The sequence below is a fragment of the Rhea americana genome, unplaced genomic scaffold (genome assembly GCF_003343005.1).
Source record: "Rhea americana isolate MKP2758 unplaced genomic scaffold, rheAme1 scaffold_18, whole genome shotgun sequence".
NCBI classification, from domain to species: Eukaryota; Metazoa; Chordata; class Aves; order Rheiformes; family Rheidae; genus Rhea; species Rhea americana.
Window position 1 is genome coordinate 8489375 of NW_028185927.1, and position 21494 is coordinate 8510868.

Genomic DNA, 21494 nt, shown 5'->3' on the forward strand with positions numbered 1-21494 from the left:
GCCCCCGGCCCTGCCCCGCAGGCACCAGTCCTGCCCCCGGCCCGGCCCCCGGCCCTGCCCCGCAGGCACCAGTCCTGCCCCCGGCCCTGCTCCCTGCCCCCGGCCCTGCTCCGCAGGGATCAGCAGCAGCACGGGCCCCTTCCTGTAGAAAGCTCTCGTTTCGAGAGGGATGAGTAACCAAGGGAGGGGCTTAAACCGCATCTTCCACTGAAACCTGTCTGTACCGCGAGTATTCGGCAAGACCGCTCTGCCGGGGGTAAGAGGTGGTGAAGCCGGGTTTATATTTTTTAATCCAGTTAAAATTCATGCTGCTTAAAACATGGAAGTGTCAGTAACTTCATTTATGATACAAGTGCATACTTTTATTACTGGCTTTCCTGATTGGAAATCAAAGAGTTTTTTATCAAAGAATTTGTCAAGTGCTTCTGTTAATGGGACACAGAGCAGGATAGCTCAGGCCCAGCCTGGACGGTGGTCTAATGCAGTTGGCACGTCAGCTCTGTTAGCGCATCGGCAGATGTGAATGAAGATTAAAAAGCAGAAATGAGGCAAAATACTGAAATTGTTCTTTTTTGTTAAGCATTATTCTGTCTGTCTTATAGTTTTAAACAGTCACACTAGCGTCTTAGCACTGTTACCTAATGTGCAGACTTCATTACTGGAGGTGTCAAGTCTCAATAACTTGAGCAGAATTCTAACAATTCTTCTTTTAAGAAGAAACTCACCTTTTGGCGTAGATTGCAGCAGGAATTTCTGCAATTTCTGGATATTCTGGAATAATATAATTTGAAGTATCTAGCCCTGGATACCACCGTTAGTGGACTGCTGGTCTGACTATTGTGCAGACTCCTGAGTTCCTGTATTTAAATATAAATTTGTAGTTCTAACATGAACCACAGTTTTAAAGGGTTGTTCTAGAGGAACATAATTTCTACAACTAGTATTAGACCTAATTTCTATGGTTCATCCTATCATCTTTCAGGTAGACAAGGTCTGAGCTACCTTCTTTAAGAAAAGCAGAAACTCTATTCTGTCTTGTTAGAGTCTACCTAGATCTTAGGAAGCAACTGAAAGTTGTGAAGAGTGTGTGGTATGGGAAGCTATAATGTAACTATACGTTTTTCTGGGTTTCATAGCTTTTAGTTATAGCCTTTCAGAATAAAAACACTGGAAGGCTATAGGAAGAAGAGGGGTTTCTAAGGCCATACCTCCACTAGGAGTGCTTAGCAGGTGTAGTGTGTTGCACATTTAGCAATACGGATTTCTCTAGCCCCAGCACATTCTCTAATCTCAAGATATATCTCACTCTGAGAGTGAAACAAACTAGCAAAAGCAGAGCTTTGTGGGTTCAGCTGTATTTATGGTATGGGGTTTGCCCAGCACAGCTGACCTTCTGGGGGTTGCAGTCCCTACCAAGGATAGCTAAGTTTATAAGACAAATATGGCCTGAGCAGCATTAGTTCTTGAACAAAATGTTGTTTATGAATATTTTTTAGTTTGTTTTGCCTTTTTGGATAGAGAAATGTCTCTAATACGTTAATTTTCTGTCTACATTTCATTCTTTCAATCACTTGACGCTTCTATTTCTGAAAGGTCTTCAGTTAATTCACTAGCAGTGTGGAAAAAAAAATAAAATACACAACTGTCCCACTTCAGTTAAAGGAGTATTAATTTAATTACAGATAACAAATGTACACTTGATAACTGCTGTTTTATCTTGGTCATCCATGGTCCTGAATTTCTGAGCAATCTAGTAGAACTGAACACTTCATTTTTTTATGGTTCAATACAAGAAATTATATTCCTATTTCCTAACTTTTATGTGCACTGTAAGAAATTTTTAGCTTGTGTGGTAGAATCCTTAACAGAGTTAGAAGTTATTTGTGCAGAGTGTGCTTTCTGGATGAATCTATCAAGAATTACTCAGTAATTTTAAGTATAAAACAATTCTACTTCATTTAAATTCATAAAGATTGGCTGAATTGTGCTATCTACTCTGGCTTGCTTAGCCACTGAAGAAAGAAGCTGAGCAGGTGAATTCTAGCTCTTCTACCACATCCATATCTTTAGTACTTCTAAAATACCTTTGATTTATTGGTTTTCACAGCAGTAATAAAATTGATTATAGAAGATCTGTACTATATTTTTGCTTCCATTAATTTCTTCCTTCTTATGCCATAGTTTTTTTTCTTTCAAGTGGCCCTTAAAAACTCAACATCCATTTCTAATATGATATTCTTCTCTTGTACTTGGTGCAGGGAACTGAAAGACTGGATCATAGAAATTTTCAGGACACTTAAAATATCTGCCTGAGCAGATGGAAAATATCACTCCAGAAAGTTTTGTGAAGTAATGTATCAGTTGATACAAAGGATTGTTGCCTATCTTATCCTAGCCTATCTTATGCCTATCTTATGGGGAATGGATTATTAAACATACATTGAGAGTTTTGCAGGGAATAGACAATGGTTTTATTGGCAGCACCCTGCTAACCTAACCGTGTGATAAAGTAGGTGAATGTTAAGCTGGGAATTTAGCAGAATTCTGCGGATTGCTTAACAAGTCTAACAAACCAGATTACTATGAGGGCAAACGTAACCTTCTTTGTAATTTTATTTTGATGAAACATTTTTCTTTGGATTCAGGGGAAGTCACTTCCTGTTCTAACTATTTTTATAGTTCCTCAATGGAAAAGGTGCTGAAAATTACCTCCAGCACTGTGGAAGCATGGAGAGAAAATAGTCACCTATTGAGAGCCTCAAGGAACTCTTGGGCGAAGTGATGGAAATGAAGAGCTTGAACCATTGTTTCACCATGGCAGCAACTGAGTCTGACAAGGACTCTGGATACTCAGGTTTGGAAAAAGACTGTTATCTCTCTTTTTGTTATCTTGCTCAGACATTGCCATTGATCATAGCATTTGATAAGTCTGTCTCTCTTTGGACCTTTGTTGCTTGTATCTGATTTGCTGGGAGCCTGTTTGTATGCAATACAGGTTGGAAAATCATCCTACCATCAGAATTTTTGGAGTGGAGCTTTATGTAGTTACAAAGATCATCCTAAGAATTTTGAATGGCCTAATAAAGAAATTAATAGATGAATCTCATATTTCTGAGTGAAGAAGCAGGAGTGGAAAGATCACTTCTGGTTCATTGCAGTGATGAATGAGTTACTGTCTCATGCTGTCTAATGTCTCTTAGGATACAACCAGATCATGAGTAGAGCCTGATAAACTAGAAAATAATTCTTATAATATCAGTAAAATGTAAATGCAGTGTTCCATTTTAATATTCAATAAAACTATGCAGAGATTGCCTTTAAAAGATAAAAATGCTTTTGTGAGAATACTTGCCTTCCTGGGTTTGTAGACAAGAGATTTTAAGACACAATAACTGCAGCACAGACTATGGCTAGAGCAATCCAGAATCCTGTAATTCTTTCCTACATCTGGCTTTAGAGTTGTCCTCACGATAGTGTGCAGGCCCTTGGAGATTAAATACAAAGGAACAGAAAGTTTACTTGAGAGCATGCGCCTGCATAAGAACTGGCCTGAAATACAAAACCTTTTATTAAAGGACACTTGACAACTGTCACAATGTGGTTAACTTTCATATTTTAGAATCAGACTTTATTATTCTTTGTGACTTAATTGAACAGGAGTAGAACAGTAGAACTGAAAGAAGTTAGTAGCCGTACTGCATGTAAAATAACTAACAGTCAAATTCTATACCTGGCAGATGGAAGCTCAGAGTGCCTGAGTACTATGGAGCAGATGGACTCAGAGGATGTGCTAAACACATTGTGTTGGAACACAGAGGATGGACCTTGGCCATGCCCAATGACTACAAACAATTCCTTTCCTGCACTTTCTCCTATGGTCGTAATGAAAAATGTGTTAGTTAAACAGGTAGGAAAGAAATAATATATTGGAAAACACAACATATTCTTCAAAAAAGTGTTTTACTGTTTTCGCTTAAGAAAGAAGGATGCAAATTGTTGCGGCACAGAAAGTAACTGATGACTTTAAGTTCTGTTACTGAGAGCCTGCCCCTCTGAACAGCAGCTTTCATCCATAAGATGAAACAATGGGAAATGTAGAAGTTCTGCTACATCTGCTGAACCTCCTTGTCTCACAGGGACCCACCCAAAATAGATCTTATAGAATGCTGTGTAAATAGCACCAGAGATCAGGCCAAAACACTTGACATGAATATATTTCACCTTTTGAAAGCTAGTGTTTCTTTTTGTGTACTTAGACGCTAGAGAGCTTAAACAATAAAGTCATGTGATTCATTTTGCTTAAGTCCTAGAAGTTTTTTATGCAATTGGAAACCCTAATACAAAATATTATAGAGAGATTTAAATTTTTTCATTTATAAGCTTGACTATCGCATTTTTACTTCAGATATTGCTTCTTTTAATTACTTGTGATGGCTCACATTGTAACAATTACATATTCCCTAACTAGAACTTCTAACATCATGATGTATGTTGCTCCTGCAGCATATCTATAAGACACTTAAAGCATTTAGAACAGCTTCAACAGAAGATGAGACGTACAATTCCAAAATATTACTTTTGTTTAAGACTTCTTGCTCTATACTTGCTCATATTTTCTGAGCAAAGTAATAGTTCTTCAACCTTTTTTTTTCCTGAATCTATCAGAGCAACAAGCAAAACTGATGAAACGCAGTATTGTTAGTGCATCAGTGCTAACAGAAAGATAGGTTTCTGTTAGTGTGTGGCAGATTATGCATTTGTGGGGAAGACAGTTCTGATTTGTGTTGTGCTTTATCTTGACAGGAAACAATTTTTGTTTATAGCCGGGTCCCCGGATGTGTGGACAAATTCTCTATAAACAACTGCTGAAGTTTTCATTTGGCAGGCAATGGGCAAGCTTCACCCACTGATAGCCTTCGGACTGGAGCTCAAAGTGGAACACTGATTCCAGTGGTAGTCTAAAATTAAACTGTAGCTCATGTTACAGTCATGTTAAAGTGAAGAATATTTACTACAATAAACAAAAACAACAAGTCTAGATCTGAATGATAACAAAGCGTGCGTCTGCCTTTTCCTATTAGGCCTAGTTACCCCTGGTTGTTGTCACGTGGACATCATCTTAAAATGGTCTTATCAACACAGTGCTCAGCTGGGCTCACTGCACTAAAAAAATAGTGCAGCATTCCCAGTTACTGCTGTTTATTCATTCCAGTTATCATTTCAGTCAGCATTATCCTTCTGTTTTGGTTTTGCGTGACAGCAGTTGCCGAAACACAGTGATCCAGCATAGTAATACTTACCTGCTGCTCTGATTTCAGAGTGTAAACAGCTAACAACATGTTACTAAAAAAGCAAGCTGGGATTAATATTTGGAAACATAGGAAACTTTGTTGCAAGGTTTCTATAAGTCTTGTAACAAAAAGTCCTTAATAAGTAGGAAGGCCTTCTAGAGAAGTGACACTGATAACCACAGGTTGTAAGCTTTAATAAATAAATAAATAAAACCCCACCTAATAATGACAAAACCTGCACAGAATTAATAGAATAAATGTATCCTCAAATGAGATACTGGGTAGGAGAAAGCGACTAAAAAATATGAGTGGAAAGGAGAAGAAAGCAGATATCAGAGAAAGGAAAAACAAGAGCAAGACAGTTTGGTTAAATTGTTATCACAGCACTTTTTCAACAAATTTGGGGCTCTACTGTGTCTAGGTACCATGCAAATGTACAGTAGACAAGAACTTCGGATACCAAAGTTTTTTCCTTAAGACTGCACATTCTGCTCTCTATTTACCCAGCCAACGTATTTATATACTGTCCTACTCTTAACATCTCCAGATACTGTTGTTCTAAATATGTTTATGCTTGCTTCTGTGAAAAAAGGAAATAATACTAACATTTCACAGGTTCTTGTTCTGTACCCCTATTCCGTAAGCATCTTGCCCACTGAACCAAAGTAGTCAGATCTGTGTCAGAGTAGGTAACTGAATCTCATCTCCAAGTCTCAGTGACTTAATCAGTCGATCGTATTTACTTTTGTACATTTTCACAGTTTTAATGAAATGGGTTTTAGCCCTGCTGTGGGGAATGGACTTCAGCAAAACATTTTAYCATTTGCCAGCCTAAAATCCATTAGATGACTATGGGAACAGAGATGGTTTTCAGATGAGTCAATTTAGTGCCAGAAATAATAAAATGTCTCCATGCTAGCTAAAAACTGTGCCTTTAGCAAGCCTACCAGCAGCATTCCATGTAGTAAACTTTACGAGTTAGGGAAACAGCTGACAGTATGTTATGATTATATTAGTATAATCGTAGTGGTGATAGCTTAAATATACAAGAAGTAAGACTCTCTTTTCAGGAAGAAAGCATCTCTTAGTACACCATTTGATATGGTTGGAAAAGAACAGGCATACTTATCAGCCAGGAGATCTCAAATAATGTATTGAAGGAGGAGGTAATGTCTTGCAAATTTGTTCTGTCCCCTTATACTGAAGAATGTGAGTTGTGGGAAGGACTAAAAGCTTAGTCATTTTTCTTGAAATATAGTGCTTTTAAAGCTTATCAATGCATGCTCTGTTTCCAAAGATGTGGAATTATGTTTCTCTAAGCTTGCAACAGGCTGCTTTGCTTGGGCCAGTTGATATTCAGCAATTTTTTTTTCATCTTTATGGTTTTAAATTTATTGAAACTGTGTATTGTATTTAAGACTGCAAGACTTGCTGAACAGCTGTCATCTATTTTAAATAACGTTCAAAAGCTTGGTATAAGAATAGAAATAACAGGTTTAGAGTTGCTGCCCCTCAAAAGAGAGCGAGTTTGAATTGTTCTTAAAATATCTGTGCAGCATTTCTTTGGCTCAATTAAAATATTCCATAACTAAGTGTGTGATTATTTTCCAAGGTTTCTGTGTACTTGTTCTACCCCAAGTCTAGTAGTAATTCTACACCAGCATTGTAGAATGTAAGCACACGCTGTAATCCTTACATCTACAAATTCAAATTTAGTTGTTTTTAACTGTTTCTGCTGTTCCATAATAAATGGAGTACGGATTATGGCTTGATTCTAGTGCTGTAGTCTCTTTTCAGAGAAAAGGAAGATGAGTTTGACGGAAAGCTGTACAAAATGCATTATAATGAAGTATGTGTATCAAATATTGTGAAGAACTGACACAGATCATCGGTTTGATTGAGGTTTTTTTGCTTCCTCTCTGCTATGTAGATGTAATAATTCTGTGTTTCCTCATTTTTGCTTTCCAGGGGTGTTCATCACAGCTCCAATCTTGGACTGTCCAGCCATCCTTTGAAGTGATTCCAGCTCAGCCACAGCTAGTGTTTCTTCATCCGCCAATCCCACCTCCCATTAGCCCTCACACTGCTGGGAAAAAGAGAAATGACTCCACTAATTACCTGCCTATCCTAAAGTCTTATCCCAAAATAGCACCACAGCCCTGTAAAAGAGATCACTCCTTGGATCAAGAGGAAGGTGAGGAAACCAATTGCTATAAACGCCTCTGCACAGAAGCAGCCAAGATGGAGACTTCTCCCCTATCAAGGAGCATGGGTTTTTCCACCAGTTCTTTTGCCCACCTGCCAGTTAGCTTTAAGTCTGCTCAGGATTCTATCCAGCAAAGTTCTTCAAGTCTGGTGACAAACAGAAAAGTGTCAGCYCTTCCCAGTTTTCATCATATTTCTACGGACACACAGAAAGTCCCAGGTTTGACTCCACTTTTGCCTATTGGAACCCTGCAGGCAACAAAGTACACCCCTCCTGAAACTACAGCACAGCACATGATGCAGTCTGCAGTGTGGAGCCCACCATTGGTAGCAGAGGAGATTTCCGCTACCCCTGAACTGCTCTTACAACAGCAAAGCAAGTGCAGACGCTTTCAGAATACACTCGTTGTGCTACGTAGGTCAGGATTGTTGGAGATCACCTTAAAAACCAAGGAGCTCATTCATCAGAACCAGGTGACTCAGACTGAGCTCGATCGACTAAAGCACCAAACAAAACTTTTCATAGAGGCAATAAAGAACAATGCTCCACAGTCTTGGGCAGAGCTAGAAGCATCTCTGACAGGATCAGATAAGACTGATAGCAACACTGAAGTTTCCACTTATCCCAGTATGTAGTAGAATGGTACATAGCTGTTGTTCAAGTTATTCCTGAGCCTCAGATTTCTTGTCTCAAGCTTTAACTTGAGCGTTTTGTGAGTCTGAGATTTAAAAACTAATGTGCAAAGTGACATACCATTAAAGCTTGTCTTCAGAGTCAGTTGTGGGACTGGAATAGCAGGTGGGATCTTGACAGAATGGGTACTACCGCTTCAGTGTAACTTGGAATTCCATGTTAACTCTGTATACTTCCTTGGACTTGGAAAGCTTAGATGTGTTCTGCCAGTATGTTCCCATTCAGGCTGTGAAGAGACAGTCATTTGCAATATTCTTCAAGCAAGCATCTTTCCATTCCTGGCTTGAGATAAGCAATTCTGAAAAAGGAGACATGCCCTGAATTTGGACCATCGTTAGGTGCAAGTAGATGAAGGGAGTTGGAGCGAAGAGGGGGGAAAAGGTTGGTAGGGTGGTATCTTTGCTGGTTCAGTGTCCTTTGTTGTAGCAGAGAGTCTTCTGGTTTTATAACACATTTGAATTAGTGGAGATCTGCTTGTGCTGAAGTAGCATTCTGTATTCATTGCAGACTTTGACCAAAGCAAAGAGGATCTTAGCACTCATCTGAAATGTTTCTATGAGTCTATTTTTGATTTAAATCTGTAAATTTGGGTATATGAAAATTATGAGGCTGGCACTGGAAATGTTTATTCCAAAGCTGTATTTTATTTGCACTACCCATTAATGACTAGCAAGTGGCTTTGGGTTTTTTTTCTGGTAGCTAATAGATTAAACATTGATTGTTGTTATTTAAAAGACTGCAGTAAATTTTTAATATGTTACAAGAAGGCATTCATTCACCAGGATTAATTTGGCAAGCCTAGACAAACACTATTTAATCTAGGTCTGCTAAGCTTACAAGATTCCATTTTTTGCTGTGAAATCAACTTGTTAAGTGTAAACAGTGGAGAAAGATGAAGAGAAAAGGAGTATGCTGGCCTGTAATGAAACAGATCCTTCTCCCATTTCCCTTTCCCTTCTCTTTTATTTAGAGAAATTGGATGAGTGCATCTGTTAAAAAAAAAAARAGAGAGAGAGAGAGAGAGAGAGAGAGAAGGAAAAAAAGAAAGAAAGAAAAAAAAAAAGAAATGCCACTCTAGTTAATCTTCTTTAAAAATTGATCTATCTGAATCTGAATTTTGCAAAAATATTCTCCTTCATTTAAATTTATATCATTCATAACCTGCTTGCCTTGAAATAATGCAAGATTAAATAAGATATTAGGCCTTACTAGCAGGGGTCCACAGTGGTCATGCTGCAAAAGCTGTTCTACAGACATTTGTTTCAGTTCAGTTTATTTAGACATTTAACTCTATGTCAATCCCTCCAATCTGAAGGACTTTTTTCAGAGGCAGTGTGTATAAGAAGACGTAGAATGCCTTTCTCTAAGAAGGATTAGGAATCTGTTTGTTTATGGTGATGTGATTGGTGTGTTCCTTTTTGCTTGAAAATGCTTTCAAAAAATTGTGCAGCCTAGGTGACTGAATATTTTGATGCTCTGACACCTCCATCAGTTTCTTAAGAAACCTAGAAGTGGAGTGAATTTCTTCATGCTGATTTTTCATTGGACTCTTTCACTTTTCTGAGGTTGCCAGGAATTAATATTACAAAAGACCTTTGAGAATGTTTTGTAGTCTTCCTAAAATATGTGCATTAAATGAACTGTAAAGGGTTTCCTTCTTGATCACCTCTTTAGACTCATGAACAGAAGTTCCATATATGCCTCAAGAGGAGAAAWGTGAGTTGTATTTGCACTAGCCATAGGCCTAAAAGAAATTTAATGGTAGGATTTACCCTAAACCCCTAGTTCAGCAGTAGCAAGCTAATAGCAATGCCTTTCATGCTGCCCTGCCCACGTGCTGAAGACTAGAGCAGTACATGAATTCAGTTAAACTTTTTGTGGGCTATGCTCTGTCATGAGTTTTTAAATACACGTGCTATTATAGGTTGTAGACATCTCATGATTCACAGTGCAGCAGTATCAAAATCTGATCAGAGAAACCAGAAGGCAGCTTAGTACAATGTAATGTTGGCCATGTCTATCTCACTCTTTTGGAATTGTGAGGTCTCTGCACCGAATGGCATTTGGCAGAACAGATGTAACAGTACCTGAAGCTGTTAGTGAAAGGTGTCCAAAAGACAGAAGTGTTTCTTCTGATCCCTTTACAGGAAGGAGAGGAAACAGTAGGAGACGTTCCGCTRGTGGATACCCACAATAGGCCTAGAGATGAGGTGTTGGAAAACATTTAGAGTATCTATTTTTGTTTGCTCTGATAAAGCAAAGGAAAAGCAAAGCTGGCATTGCAGGGTATACTGTTCTCTGACATACAGGGACTCTACTGTCAGAAATCACTCATAGCACACACAGCACTCTTTCCCCTGACGGCACTAAGGGTGGGCTGAAATGGGTGAGCTTATAGTTGATGGACCTTTCCAGCTAATGTAATTTGTATAAATGTATATTCAATAAAACTGTGAATGAAGTCCAGCAGCTGGGATTAGAAATCTGTTACTGGGCATCACTCCAGTATTTATGAAACTAAAAAAATCCAGTGTAGAGTTACTATAAATCTGAGGCCCTGTAGGGAACATATCCCTAGATAACTACAAATCCTGATGTGACATTTATAATGAAGGATGTTGAAGGACTTTAATGATAGATATGTCTTCACGTACCTTTCTGTTTAGTTTCTCTTAGCTGCCTTTTGTTCTTGGAAGCCCTGTTAAAGCTTAAACAATAAGGGCTTTCTTGGCTGCAAATAAAATGGGTTAGCTAGGAGCTGTGTTGAGAGAATTAGTTGATTAGATTAGGACCAGAATAGATCCTGACTCTGAACAGAATCTGGAAGTGGCCTAACAGAGTTGAGGAGAAACATTAGCCTCTTTGATTGGAAACCTGTAAGCACTGAACCTGCAGATTTTTATTTGACCTTTAGTTAACAAACTAGCCTGGACACAACTCTACTGGTCTGAAAAGTCATTCAGATTGCCTGCTATGGCTTCAGTTGCTGCTGACAACTAGCAGGCTGGGTAGCTTGATGGGTCAGACAGACTCCTGTTTTTCTAAGTTTTAATAGATACTGGTATTTTTGATTACTTTTACAATACATTGGTTTTTTTAATTCTACTGCTATAGTTGGAATGTAAACATTTTCTGTACCTTTCCGTCCATTGCCAACTCTGATTAGAGTAGCCTAAGAACTACATTACAGAACATGAACCTTTTGCTAAAATTTTACAGAAACACACTATGAAATATGAATTAAAGTGTATACTTGAAAAGCATGTGGCTTATTCTAATGTTGTTACACTGCAGAGTCCTCAATCCCAAAGCGTGCTTTACATACAGCTCTGCAACAAAAGTAGGAGAATGCGGATGAAATGGTGATACTATGATACAGCTCTTTGAGAGTGTCATGGGAACTTTAATAGTCATGTGTGCTTCAACAGTGAGCTATATATGAATTAAAGGGTTTCTAGGAGAAGCACAAAATAAAGGTAGGCTATACAGAAAACTAAAAATATGTTATAGTGGGTGACCATTGCCGTAGATCTGTCATGACAGCATAGAAGAATTTTTCCATCTCTTAACTTACCTTTGTGTGATGACTGTACATCATACTCACAGTCTGTGCAAAGTAAACTCCTATACTGCGTCTTAATCCTGTCAGCCAGATGTGCAGTTTTACATTGTGAGATGAAGATAAGAGTTATCTTGGCTGAAAGAATTACTTCTGAATGAAAATTTTTACTCTTTCTCTTGAAGGAGGACATTTTCAAATAAATCTGTAAAACAACTTCTCAGTAAAGCATTTTTTAAAAAATATTTCGGTCTTTTCATGGTCTTTTCTTTGTTGAAAGATCAAATTTGCATTGAGAAGTAGACAATCATTCCCAGAATGCGCAGGAGCCTTGTGGTGGAGGTCTCATCCTAAGATGCAGGAGATTCCAGTTAAAGTTCTTTCTTTGAGTCAGACAAAGCAAGAACTTGAATCTAATTGTTTAACATCCAAAACGAGTGCCTTCAGTTCAAGTCTTTTTATTCTGGAATGGGAATCTTGGTGTTTATGAATCTTTTATTCCTAAAGGATATGGGTTCAGTTAAAGAAGGAAATTTTCCACCAAGATCATCTCGCTGTCTTCTGGCTAGCTTTTCTTTTGCATCCTGAAGTCACCTGTATGGCGTCAGGCCTGTTCACCGTTATTTCACTGAGGCCACAAAGGCAGATGCTGCTTTCAGGTGCACTGTCTGCCATATTTTTCTTTCCTTCTGTGACACTCGCATAGCCCGAAGGGAGCAGAACCCCACCCAGACTTGGCCTAAGAAATACCCAGGCCTGGCAGGCCAAGCTTGTCACTCACTAAGGTAAGTGTAGCTAGCTGTTACTGTTTGCATTCTCATAATTCCTGCCACAGAAACGGGGTGGAAGGCCTTTCTACCCAGTGTTACACTTCGGCTACATCTGGACGATGCCACCTTTCAGGCAGGGGTACATACTCAGCTGTACAATGTAGCCGTGTAACCAACAACCGTATTGCATGATCCGAAGCACGTGTGACTTCTAATCTCTTCTTAAATTCATACCTGCTTAAAGGTATACCCGTGAGACAGACATAACTTTTCCAAAGTAAATTCCTGTAATCTGATCCTGAAGGCAGGAGGAACCACTGAGTGTTTAGTCTGCTCTCCTGTGGAGCAGTTTCTGAAACATCCTCAAATTCTTGTTTGAGCTAAAGCATGTATTTAGAAGAAACATCCAGTCTTGACTTGAAAAGTCCTAGGGATGAAGAATCTATCCAGATTGTTCAAAAGATAATTAGTCATTGTTTAAAAAATGTGGCTCGTCTACTGACCCTAAATTTGTCTGCTTTCAGTATCCAGCTGYTGGATCTTTTGCCTTTTGTCTGCTGAACTGAATTGCATGCTGTGACATTGCTGTTTTCACTGTAGGCATTTATAAACTGAGCGAGTCACTCCTCAGCTTTCTTTGTCAAGGTTACTAATTAAGCTCTTGATTCTTTTCAATCCTTTGTTCATCTGCAGGACTCTTCTTCAGATCTTTTAAAATCATTTAAATGCATTTTTTAACTGGACCACGAATGCTCAAAGCAAAACAAGATTGCTAAAAGATCTCTAGAATATCTCACCCTTCCTACAGATACTCTTGCCTCTTTTTTATAGCAATCTTGACCCTGGCATCAGGTTGGAAGTCTAAATCATCTTTGGATCTGCTGCTTCTGAGGTTAGTGGACCACTGTCCGGTAAGTGTGTTTCCACACTCTTTTGAATGCAATTTGCAACCAAAAAGCAAGACAAATTGTGTTTGGTAAGTGATCAGTCAGATTCCTTTCAGCCTGCTCTCCCTCTCCAAATTTTGTCATTTGCAGTTTTTATCAGTAATTTTATGTTTTATTCCGAATATTAAGAATAATGTTGAGAACCAATTTTATACTCATCTTAGGAGGATGCTAGAAGATAATTTGATGGTTTCTATACAACGAGAAACCATAGTTTTAATGCATTGCACAGTATCCAGTTACTTTTGTACTATTCTGGCTGTTGTGTCATGTGGTACGTTAAATGTCCGATGTAAGTATATCAATGTTGTTTCTGTCCTGAACCAGTTTTTAATTTTAGTTTATCAAAATAATGTCTCAAATTTATTTACCAAGCTCTATTTCTTATAAACCTCAATAGCTTCAATTATTTTTRCTTTCTATTTATATATTTAACTAATCAAAAATTGTATGTTATTCCACTATTTTTCCTTGCTTGTCTGTTCATTCAGATCAGTCTATCTACAGCCTTACAGATGCAATGTCAATTCATCCTTCCTCATGATCCTTTGAAATTTTTCATGGTGGTCTGAAATTCATTAGAAATAGTACCAATGGCCCAGAGAACTTCCTTATTAGCTCCGGTTAAAATTTCAATCATAATTTATTCAGACTTGCTGACTTAAGGTTGTTTAATAACTGTTGTTTTAAACATCCCAAATGCTGTTTGAAGTAGAAATCAAGCTGCTACCATGACATGAGAGGAATACACCTGGCTTTTTTCTCTAATTTCTCAATAGAAATTTTTATGAAATACTTTTGCCATTCTGTACTGCAGCTCTGTAATTTCCATCTTGTAACGGAGCAGTGCCAGCATGAAAATTTCTTCTGCATCTAGTACACTTTAAGAAATGGAGGAAGTGGGGCTTTGGGGGCCAAAAGACAATTGTTCTCTTCTTGTTTTTGTTGTGATTAAATTAATTGATTCAGTTTAATGGAGCTGGAATGGCTCTTAACATGCCCACTTAATCAATTTTACCTTTTTCCATGGCAGTGGTAAGTTTTCTTATAGGCTATTCAAACTTACCAGGACAGAAAAATCCAATAGAAGACAACTTCCAGGACAGAAAACTGATGTTTATTGTTTTTTTAATAAATAAGACTTTCTGGAAAATTTATGTGTTTTCAACGGAACTCCCTCCCTCCTTTTTTGGGGGGTGGGGGGGTGGGGGGAATGAGAATGTATTGGCTGGAAGCTTAGTATTTTCAGCATTAGTTGTAGCATTCATTTTTTGGTGAGACTCAAAAACTGTGGAAATATTCTGAGGACTGTAGGGATGGGGGAAGATATTTCCCTTTACCCTCTTCCCCTTCTTCTGGATTGTTTTGGATTGTCTGCACAGGAAGGAGGACCTCAGCTTTGATGAGTGGTCCCATCACCTGCTGCTGATGTAGCAGAATCTCCTACAGACAGACAGAACTACTCCATCTTCTGTGATACAGGAAGAGACTAACAGACAGCTCCTGGGTAAGTGAGAATGAAACAGTATCTCCTCAGAGAATTCTTAGCTCAACAAATGCAAATACCATTTTTTCACATTGATGTCCCTAAAACTTCTAATTAAACAAAAAATAAGGGTTTTGTTTGGTAGAAAATATTGTTGTACCTGATAGAACCTATTTTGTGTTTGCCAGAGGCAAAAAATTCAATGGAGTAATTATTCTGTGAGATGAGCAGTGTGGAGAGTGTGAAATATGAATAGACCCCAGGAAATCTATTTTACTCAGAGTGAGTGTTAATGCCTATTCATTGTCTTATGCTAAAATCACTTTCCAGCCAGAAGCTACCAGCAGTGTCACCAGTAGTTTTTCAGATGTAATTAAAAAATTTTTTWAAAAAAAATCTTTGCTTGCTACAAAATGAAATTCATTTGAGTCAGTTTTGGTATGAGCATGGCGTTCTCAAGTCCCAGGATGAGTGGTCAGGACAGCAGAATCTTGGATGAAAGGGAGGAAGTCACAGCTATGCACACCAGAACAGACCACAAGAACTAGAGCATTGCTTAACACGGAGAGGAGGGATTGTGACCAGTGTGTGAAAGACATAATTTACAGATAACAAGGGACCACTCTGAGGATGAGTAGACTATCAGTATTAGCTGCTGGATGCGTGTATAACAATACATGAAATATTTCAGGGTCACAAAATCTGTATCCTATCCAAGCTAATTGCTGGCATTCCAATCCTTAAAGCACTTTATCTTTTGCACCTTTTATTTTCTTCAAGTGTGGTCACTCATGTAAATGATAGTGTTATGGAACATGTCCAAATAAGGTCAGAAATCAGGAAAGGATAATCTGTTCATCACATTGAAATTCACCATGCCATCTCACTCTTCAATATTGCATCCCTCGTGAATCCCAGAGCCTGGAAGTGAGGGAGAAAGTCTGGAGTAGGGAAGACTTTCCTTTGGTTGAGGAGGAAAGGATTAGAGACATTCTGGGCAGGCTAGACACCCACAAATCCACGGGCCCAGACAGGATGCACCMATGGGTACTGAGGGAGCTGGTCGACGTTGTTGCCAGGCCGCTCTCCATCATCTTTGAAAGGTCCTGGAGAAATGGAGAGGTGCCTGGGGACTGGAAGAAAGCCAGTGTCACTCCAGTCTTCAAGAAGGGCAAGAAGGAGGACCCAGGCAACTACAGGCCGGTCAGCCTCACCTCCATCCCTGGAAAGGTGATGGAACAGCTCATCCTGCATGTCATCTCCAGACACACGGAGGAAAAGAAGGTGATCAGGAGTAGCCAGCATGGATTCACCAAGGGGAAATCCTGCTTGACCAACCTGATAGCCTTCTAAGATGGAAGGACTGGCTGGGTAGATGAGGGGAGAGCAGTGGACAGAGTGCACCTTGACTTCAGCAAGGCTTTTGACACTGYCTCCCAGAACATCCTCCTAGAGAAGCTCAGCAAGTGTGGGTTAGGTGAGTGGACACTGAGGTGGACTGAGAACTGGCTGAAAGGCAGAGCTCAGAGGGTTGTCCTCAGTGGCGTGGAGTCTAGTTGGAGGCCTGTGGCTAGTGGCGTCCCCCAGGGCTCAGTACTSRGYCCYATCCTGYTCAACTTYTTCATCAGTGACCTGGATGAGGGGACAGAGTGCCTCCTCAGCAAGTTTGCTGATGATACCAAGCTGGGAGGAGTGGCTGACACACCAGAGGGCTGTGCTGCCATTCAGAGAGACCCGGACAGCCTGGAGAGTTGGGTGGAGAGGAACCTCATGAGGTTCAACCAAGGGCAAGCGCAGAGTCCTGCACCTAGGGAAAAATAACCCTAAGCACCAGTACAAGCTGGGGGCTGACCTTCTGGAGAGCAGCTCTGCAGAGAGGGACCTGGGAGTGCTGGTGGACAACAAATTGACCATGAGCCAGCAATGTGCCCTTGTGGCCAAGAAGACCAATGGTCTCCTGGGGTGCATTGGGAAGTGTTGCCAGCAGGTCRAGGGAGGTGRTCCTGCCCCTCTACTCAGCCCTGGGGAGGCCTCATCTCGAGTACTGTGTCCAGTTCTGGGCTCCCCAGTCCAAGAGAGACATGGAGCTACTGGAGAGAGTCCAGCRYAGGGCTACGAAGATSATCAGAGGGCTGGAGCACCTGCCCTATGAGGAACGGCTGCGAGAGCTGGGCCTCTTCAGCCTGGGGAAGAGAAGACTGAGGAGGGATCTGATCAATGTGTACAAGTACCTGAAGGGAGGATGTCAAGGGGACGGGGACAAACTCTTTTCAGTTGTCCCGTGTGACAGGACAAGAGGCAATGGGCAGAAACTGAAGCACAGGAAGTTCTGCCTGACCGTGAGGGGGAATTTCTTCCCTGTGCGAGTGACGGAGCACCTGGACCAGGTTGCCCAGAGATGTTGTGGAGTCTCCTTCTCTGGAGATATTCAAGGCCCACGTGGATGCAACCCTGTCTACCATGGTCTAGGTGACCGTGCTGAGCAGGGAGGTTGGACTAGATGATCTCCAGAGGTCCCTTCCAACCTTACTGATTCTATGATTCTATGATCACTGACTGTGGAATTAGCTTGCAGCATACTTACAGGATTACGCATTCTGAGAGCACTCTGAATGTGGGTTGCTGACATCAATTGCATGAGAAATAGCCTAAAAGTCTGAAAAACATTTATTTCCACATTAACTACACAAGTAAGGCAACTCTGAGCTTGAAGATTATCACCTGAACACTGAAAACCTACCAAAGATATAATACAGTGGCGAGTCCAAGGTGGAACAGAAGCAGAGAGGTGAACTGCCCAAAGGGTCTAATGTGTTATTGCTTGTGACCTGCGGCAGCGATGCGTTGGTGGAGACTGKCACAGTCAGAGAGGTGGCGCCGCTCAGAGTAAGATGTTGGTGCATAGATAGAGCAATGGCCCTTGCTGATTTCTAGCAATTCCAGGTCAAGCCTAGCTTTCTGAGCAGATGCCATGCAATCAAAGCCAAAGGATCTGTTTCTTGAGATAAGGCTTCCCTGCACATCGGAAATGTTGCCGTGTTAATTTTTTTCCCCCAGACAGGCTTAAAACAGTGATGTTGGAGGAAATAGTGTGATGTACTGCCTTTGCCTGACACTGAAGACAGTAAAATTATAGGAAGCATCAAGCATTGTGGGAGCTTCTAGGACTTTTTTTTAAAGTCCCATTGCTTCTCCAGCACCTAAACACCTACAAATCCAAGACGCTATAGGCATCTGATGTAAAGGCAGTTAGCTTATCAGTGGGCTTAATTGGGTGCATGGAAGCAAATAAAGATCCAATAAAATAAAGATCATGAATTAGTGGGGGCGAGATTACTTCTCAATATTATTTTTCCTGTTCTATTCTGTTAACGTGCCTGTTTTTCCACGAATGCTTAGGGGAGCAGCTGTATGATTACTACACTGAACTGCGCTGGCAGCTAGGGCCGTAACAACCAAGCATTCAGTAACCCTGCAAGGATGCACTACTACTTAAAAATAAGATAATTACAGACCACTGCCAGCATCAAACATTTGTATGAGGAAGGGAGGGAAAGGACCCGTTGTGGAGAACAAAACTTAGCTTAACTTTGGCAATGCTTGCACAATTCCCTTTTCACATTGTGTTCTAGTGTGAGATCAGTCCTGCATCATTTCTGAGTAAATGGGCTACTGCATTCATGTTAGCCCCCTTTAAAAATATAAATGTGATGAAAAACAAGCCTATATTTGCCTGACATTGTTTCTGTTTGGAATGAGACCAAATACAGTAACACTCTACTCTTCCTGAATTCTTCTCTTGCATTTCTGTGGTATCCAAGCTTCAGGGCAGAACTACTTTAACCTGAGTGCTCATAATTGCATGAAATTGGTATTGGCAATTATATTCACATTTAATGTCCAACAAGTTGTATTATTAGCAGTGACATGTCTAACATATGCTTTGTGTTTGGGTTTTTTTTTCATTTTTGAGATTTTGTCTGGTCTCTTTAACCTTATAGAAGACTTTGATTTACACGTGATTTTTCTGATGCAGGGTGTCTGATCTCAGTCTTGTTTTAATAATTGCAATTGATGTACAGTATTTTCTTAACATGACAAAATGTTTGCTTTAAATCACACACTGTTCTCAAGGCACTGTAATTTTCCATCTCTTTTCCTAGACTAAATGATCACATCAGGTAGAAGATAAAATAGGAGAACTTTGAGAGAAGAGCTGGTGGCCATATGGCTGATGCCTAAAATCTCAGCAATATGAGGAGATGAAAGTGGAAAAAGATGAAGAAAGTCCCATGAAATTTATCCTGTGAGTAGGCGACAGTTGTTAGTAAGAGAAGCTGTTAATTGGAGAAGAAGAACAAAGGTAGAAAGAAAAAGAATACTGAATGTAAATGTTATGAAGGATTTTCTCACAGATGCATAAAAATACATTTCAAAGTAGCTATCCACATACATAATGTCCTAAACCTCTTTTCCAGGCTTCTCATTAGAAGTCTGGACACTGTATTTTTAACTATGATGTTTACTCTTTCCCACTTGATCTAGATGTACAAGCTGAAATGTATCTTGATGGTGGAGATAACTATTTGCTGCCCTCATTGAGTGCTTGCTATTTTCCCCATTCCCTTCTGGCCAAAGAACATGCTCTAGGTCTGCGTTCACAGCTCTAATCCTGTGAATTGCACCCAGCTCAAAAGCACTTGGCACCCACATTGCTGCTGCTGCATATAATAATTTAAACAATAACATATGGTTGGAATTGAATTGTCYTACCTTGGGCAAGACACTATGATCTTCTCAGCTGTAAAATGAGAAAAACAACACTTGTTCCCTGCTGTAAAGCACTTTAAGCTTCTCACATGAGAATTTCAACACTGGCATTTTGGAAATTGTGTAAATATCTTGCGGCTGATAAGACTAGGGGAATGGAGAGAGTGTTAGCTGGCTGTGTTGCAGACATAAAAACCTTTTGCAGTATAAGCAGACTTCTGTCTTGCCCACACACATGTATTACTACTTCATGTCCCCGCATGTGCCTTTGCTCTTCAGCATGTGAACCTGTTCATGACACTGTAGTAATGCAACATGTGAAACTGGAGTCAAAAGCCTTGAGGCTTATCATGAGTTATGCTTTCATACCTAAAAAGTTACTATATTTGAGATCAGAAAAATACGCTGATTGCAGCTCTGGAAGAAGTTGAGTAATGCAGCCTAATCAACACAATTCAGAAACACATGACTAAAATTAAGCATATGAGTAGTTCAGCAGTAGTTAATGGGATTATGTCTATGCTTGAAGCTAAACATATGTTTGAATCTTTTTTCCTGGATTGAGCTAGAGTGTTCTGCAGCCAGCAGAGCTGAATGTATTTTCATTACTGTCTCTTCATCCATGTATTTTCTGTCCTGCTTGTTTACATGTTTTTACATACTTTGCAAAATTTTGCTGGAGAAACACACGGATTTGTCAAAGCCTGAGGTGAAAGGAGACAGGGAATAGGATTTGTTTTTGTAAAGACTTGATTTTTGAGGCAGCTTACACATTTATAGTTCTATCAGATAACACTATAATTTATAATGCAATAGTGAGTGGAATTTTTGTATGCCTGGAAGTAACTGCAGAAACACAGTCTTGCTACTTATGCACCTACCTTACCCAAGTGATTTAACACTCCACCCAAAATTCACATTTGTTAGGAGGATCTGACATTCAGCTACTTAACTGCAAAAGGATTACTTTTGGTGATGTAGCACCGGAAACTTAAGATCACCGGAGTGATGCTTCTAATGCCTATGGGGACCGAAAATCCATAGAGCCTCTTAACACTTTGACTTCAATGTAATCCTTAATTTTAGGCTTGGATGGAAATATAAATTATGTATTGGTTAGATTTCCACTGGGGTTTCAGTAAGAAAATTTTATCAATTAAGCATGAAAGTCATTCTGGTTGATCCATGAATAGTAATAGCTGAGCTAATGAAATGTCTACTTTCTCCTCCTTGATGATTTCCAGATGCTGAGACAGTGTCCTGTTTCTTCCACCTACATTTTTTCCAAATGACCTGTTATACTTTAATAAACTTTAATAAAAGTATTTCCCTCTCTTAGATTTGGAGGGAGAGGGAGATGGAGCAAGAGTAGAGAAGGGAAGAACACCTTAAATGATTTCAGAATTATTAGAAAGTGATCTTAAATCTATTGTTACATCTCAATTTTTGTGTATTTATATAAATGTTGTATTTAATGGTCCTAATATTTCCAGAAATTCCAAATTGGTGTTCATCACTGTCTCAAAATGGTATTATGAGAACTTAGCATACCTAACAGTTCATTTTGAGGGAAAGAAAACAGAGATTAGATGGAAATATATATACGTTCTTCTCAGTCTACGTACACACACAGTGGTCATTCTGGAAGTACGTGGAAGGGTAAAAGAGGTTAATAATACAATAAGTTTGGATATCTCTTAATCATATTGTCCTGTGTGACAGGACAAGAGGCAATGGGCAGAAACTGAAGCACAGGAAGTTCCCTCTGACCG

At 39.6% G+C, this 21494-nt stretch overlaps 1 protein-coding gene across 4 annotated transcripts; it reads left to right on the top strand.

Moving 5' to 3' along the window:
* Positions 1 to 41: 41 nt before the first annotated feature.
* CIPC (CLOCK interacting pacemaker) lies at positions 42 to 11994 on the top strand. 4 transcript variants are annotated; one of them, XM_085301795.1, is made up of 5 exons: positions 42 to 263; positions 983 to 1107; positions 2680 to 2854; positions 3738 to 3907; positions 7260 to 11994. In XM_085301795.1, the coding sequence occupies exons 3-5, from the start codon at positions 2782 to 2784 to the stop codon at positions 8130 to 8132; spliced, it is 1116 nt and encodes a 371-aa protein (XP_085157921.1). In that variant the 5' UTR covers positions 42 to 263; positions 983 to 1107; positions 2680 to 2781; the 3' UTR covers positions 8133 to 11994. The 4 variants fall into 4 exon arrangements, with proteins under 4 accessions (XP_085157921.1, XP_085157922.1, XP_085157923.1 ...); XM_085301796.1 differs by having other exon boundaries at positions 42 to 256; XM_085301797.1 differs by having other exon boundaries at positions 42 to 256; positions 1043 to 1107.
* Positions 11995 to 21494: the final 9500 nt, after the last annotated feature.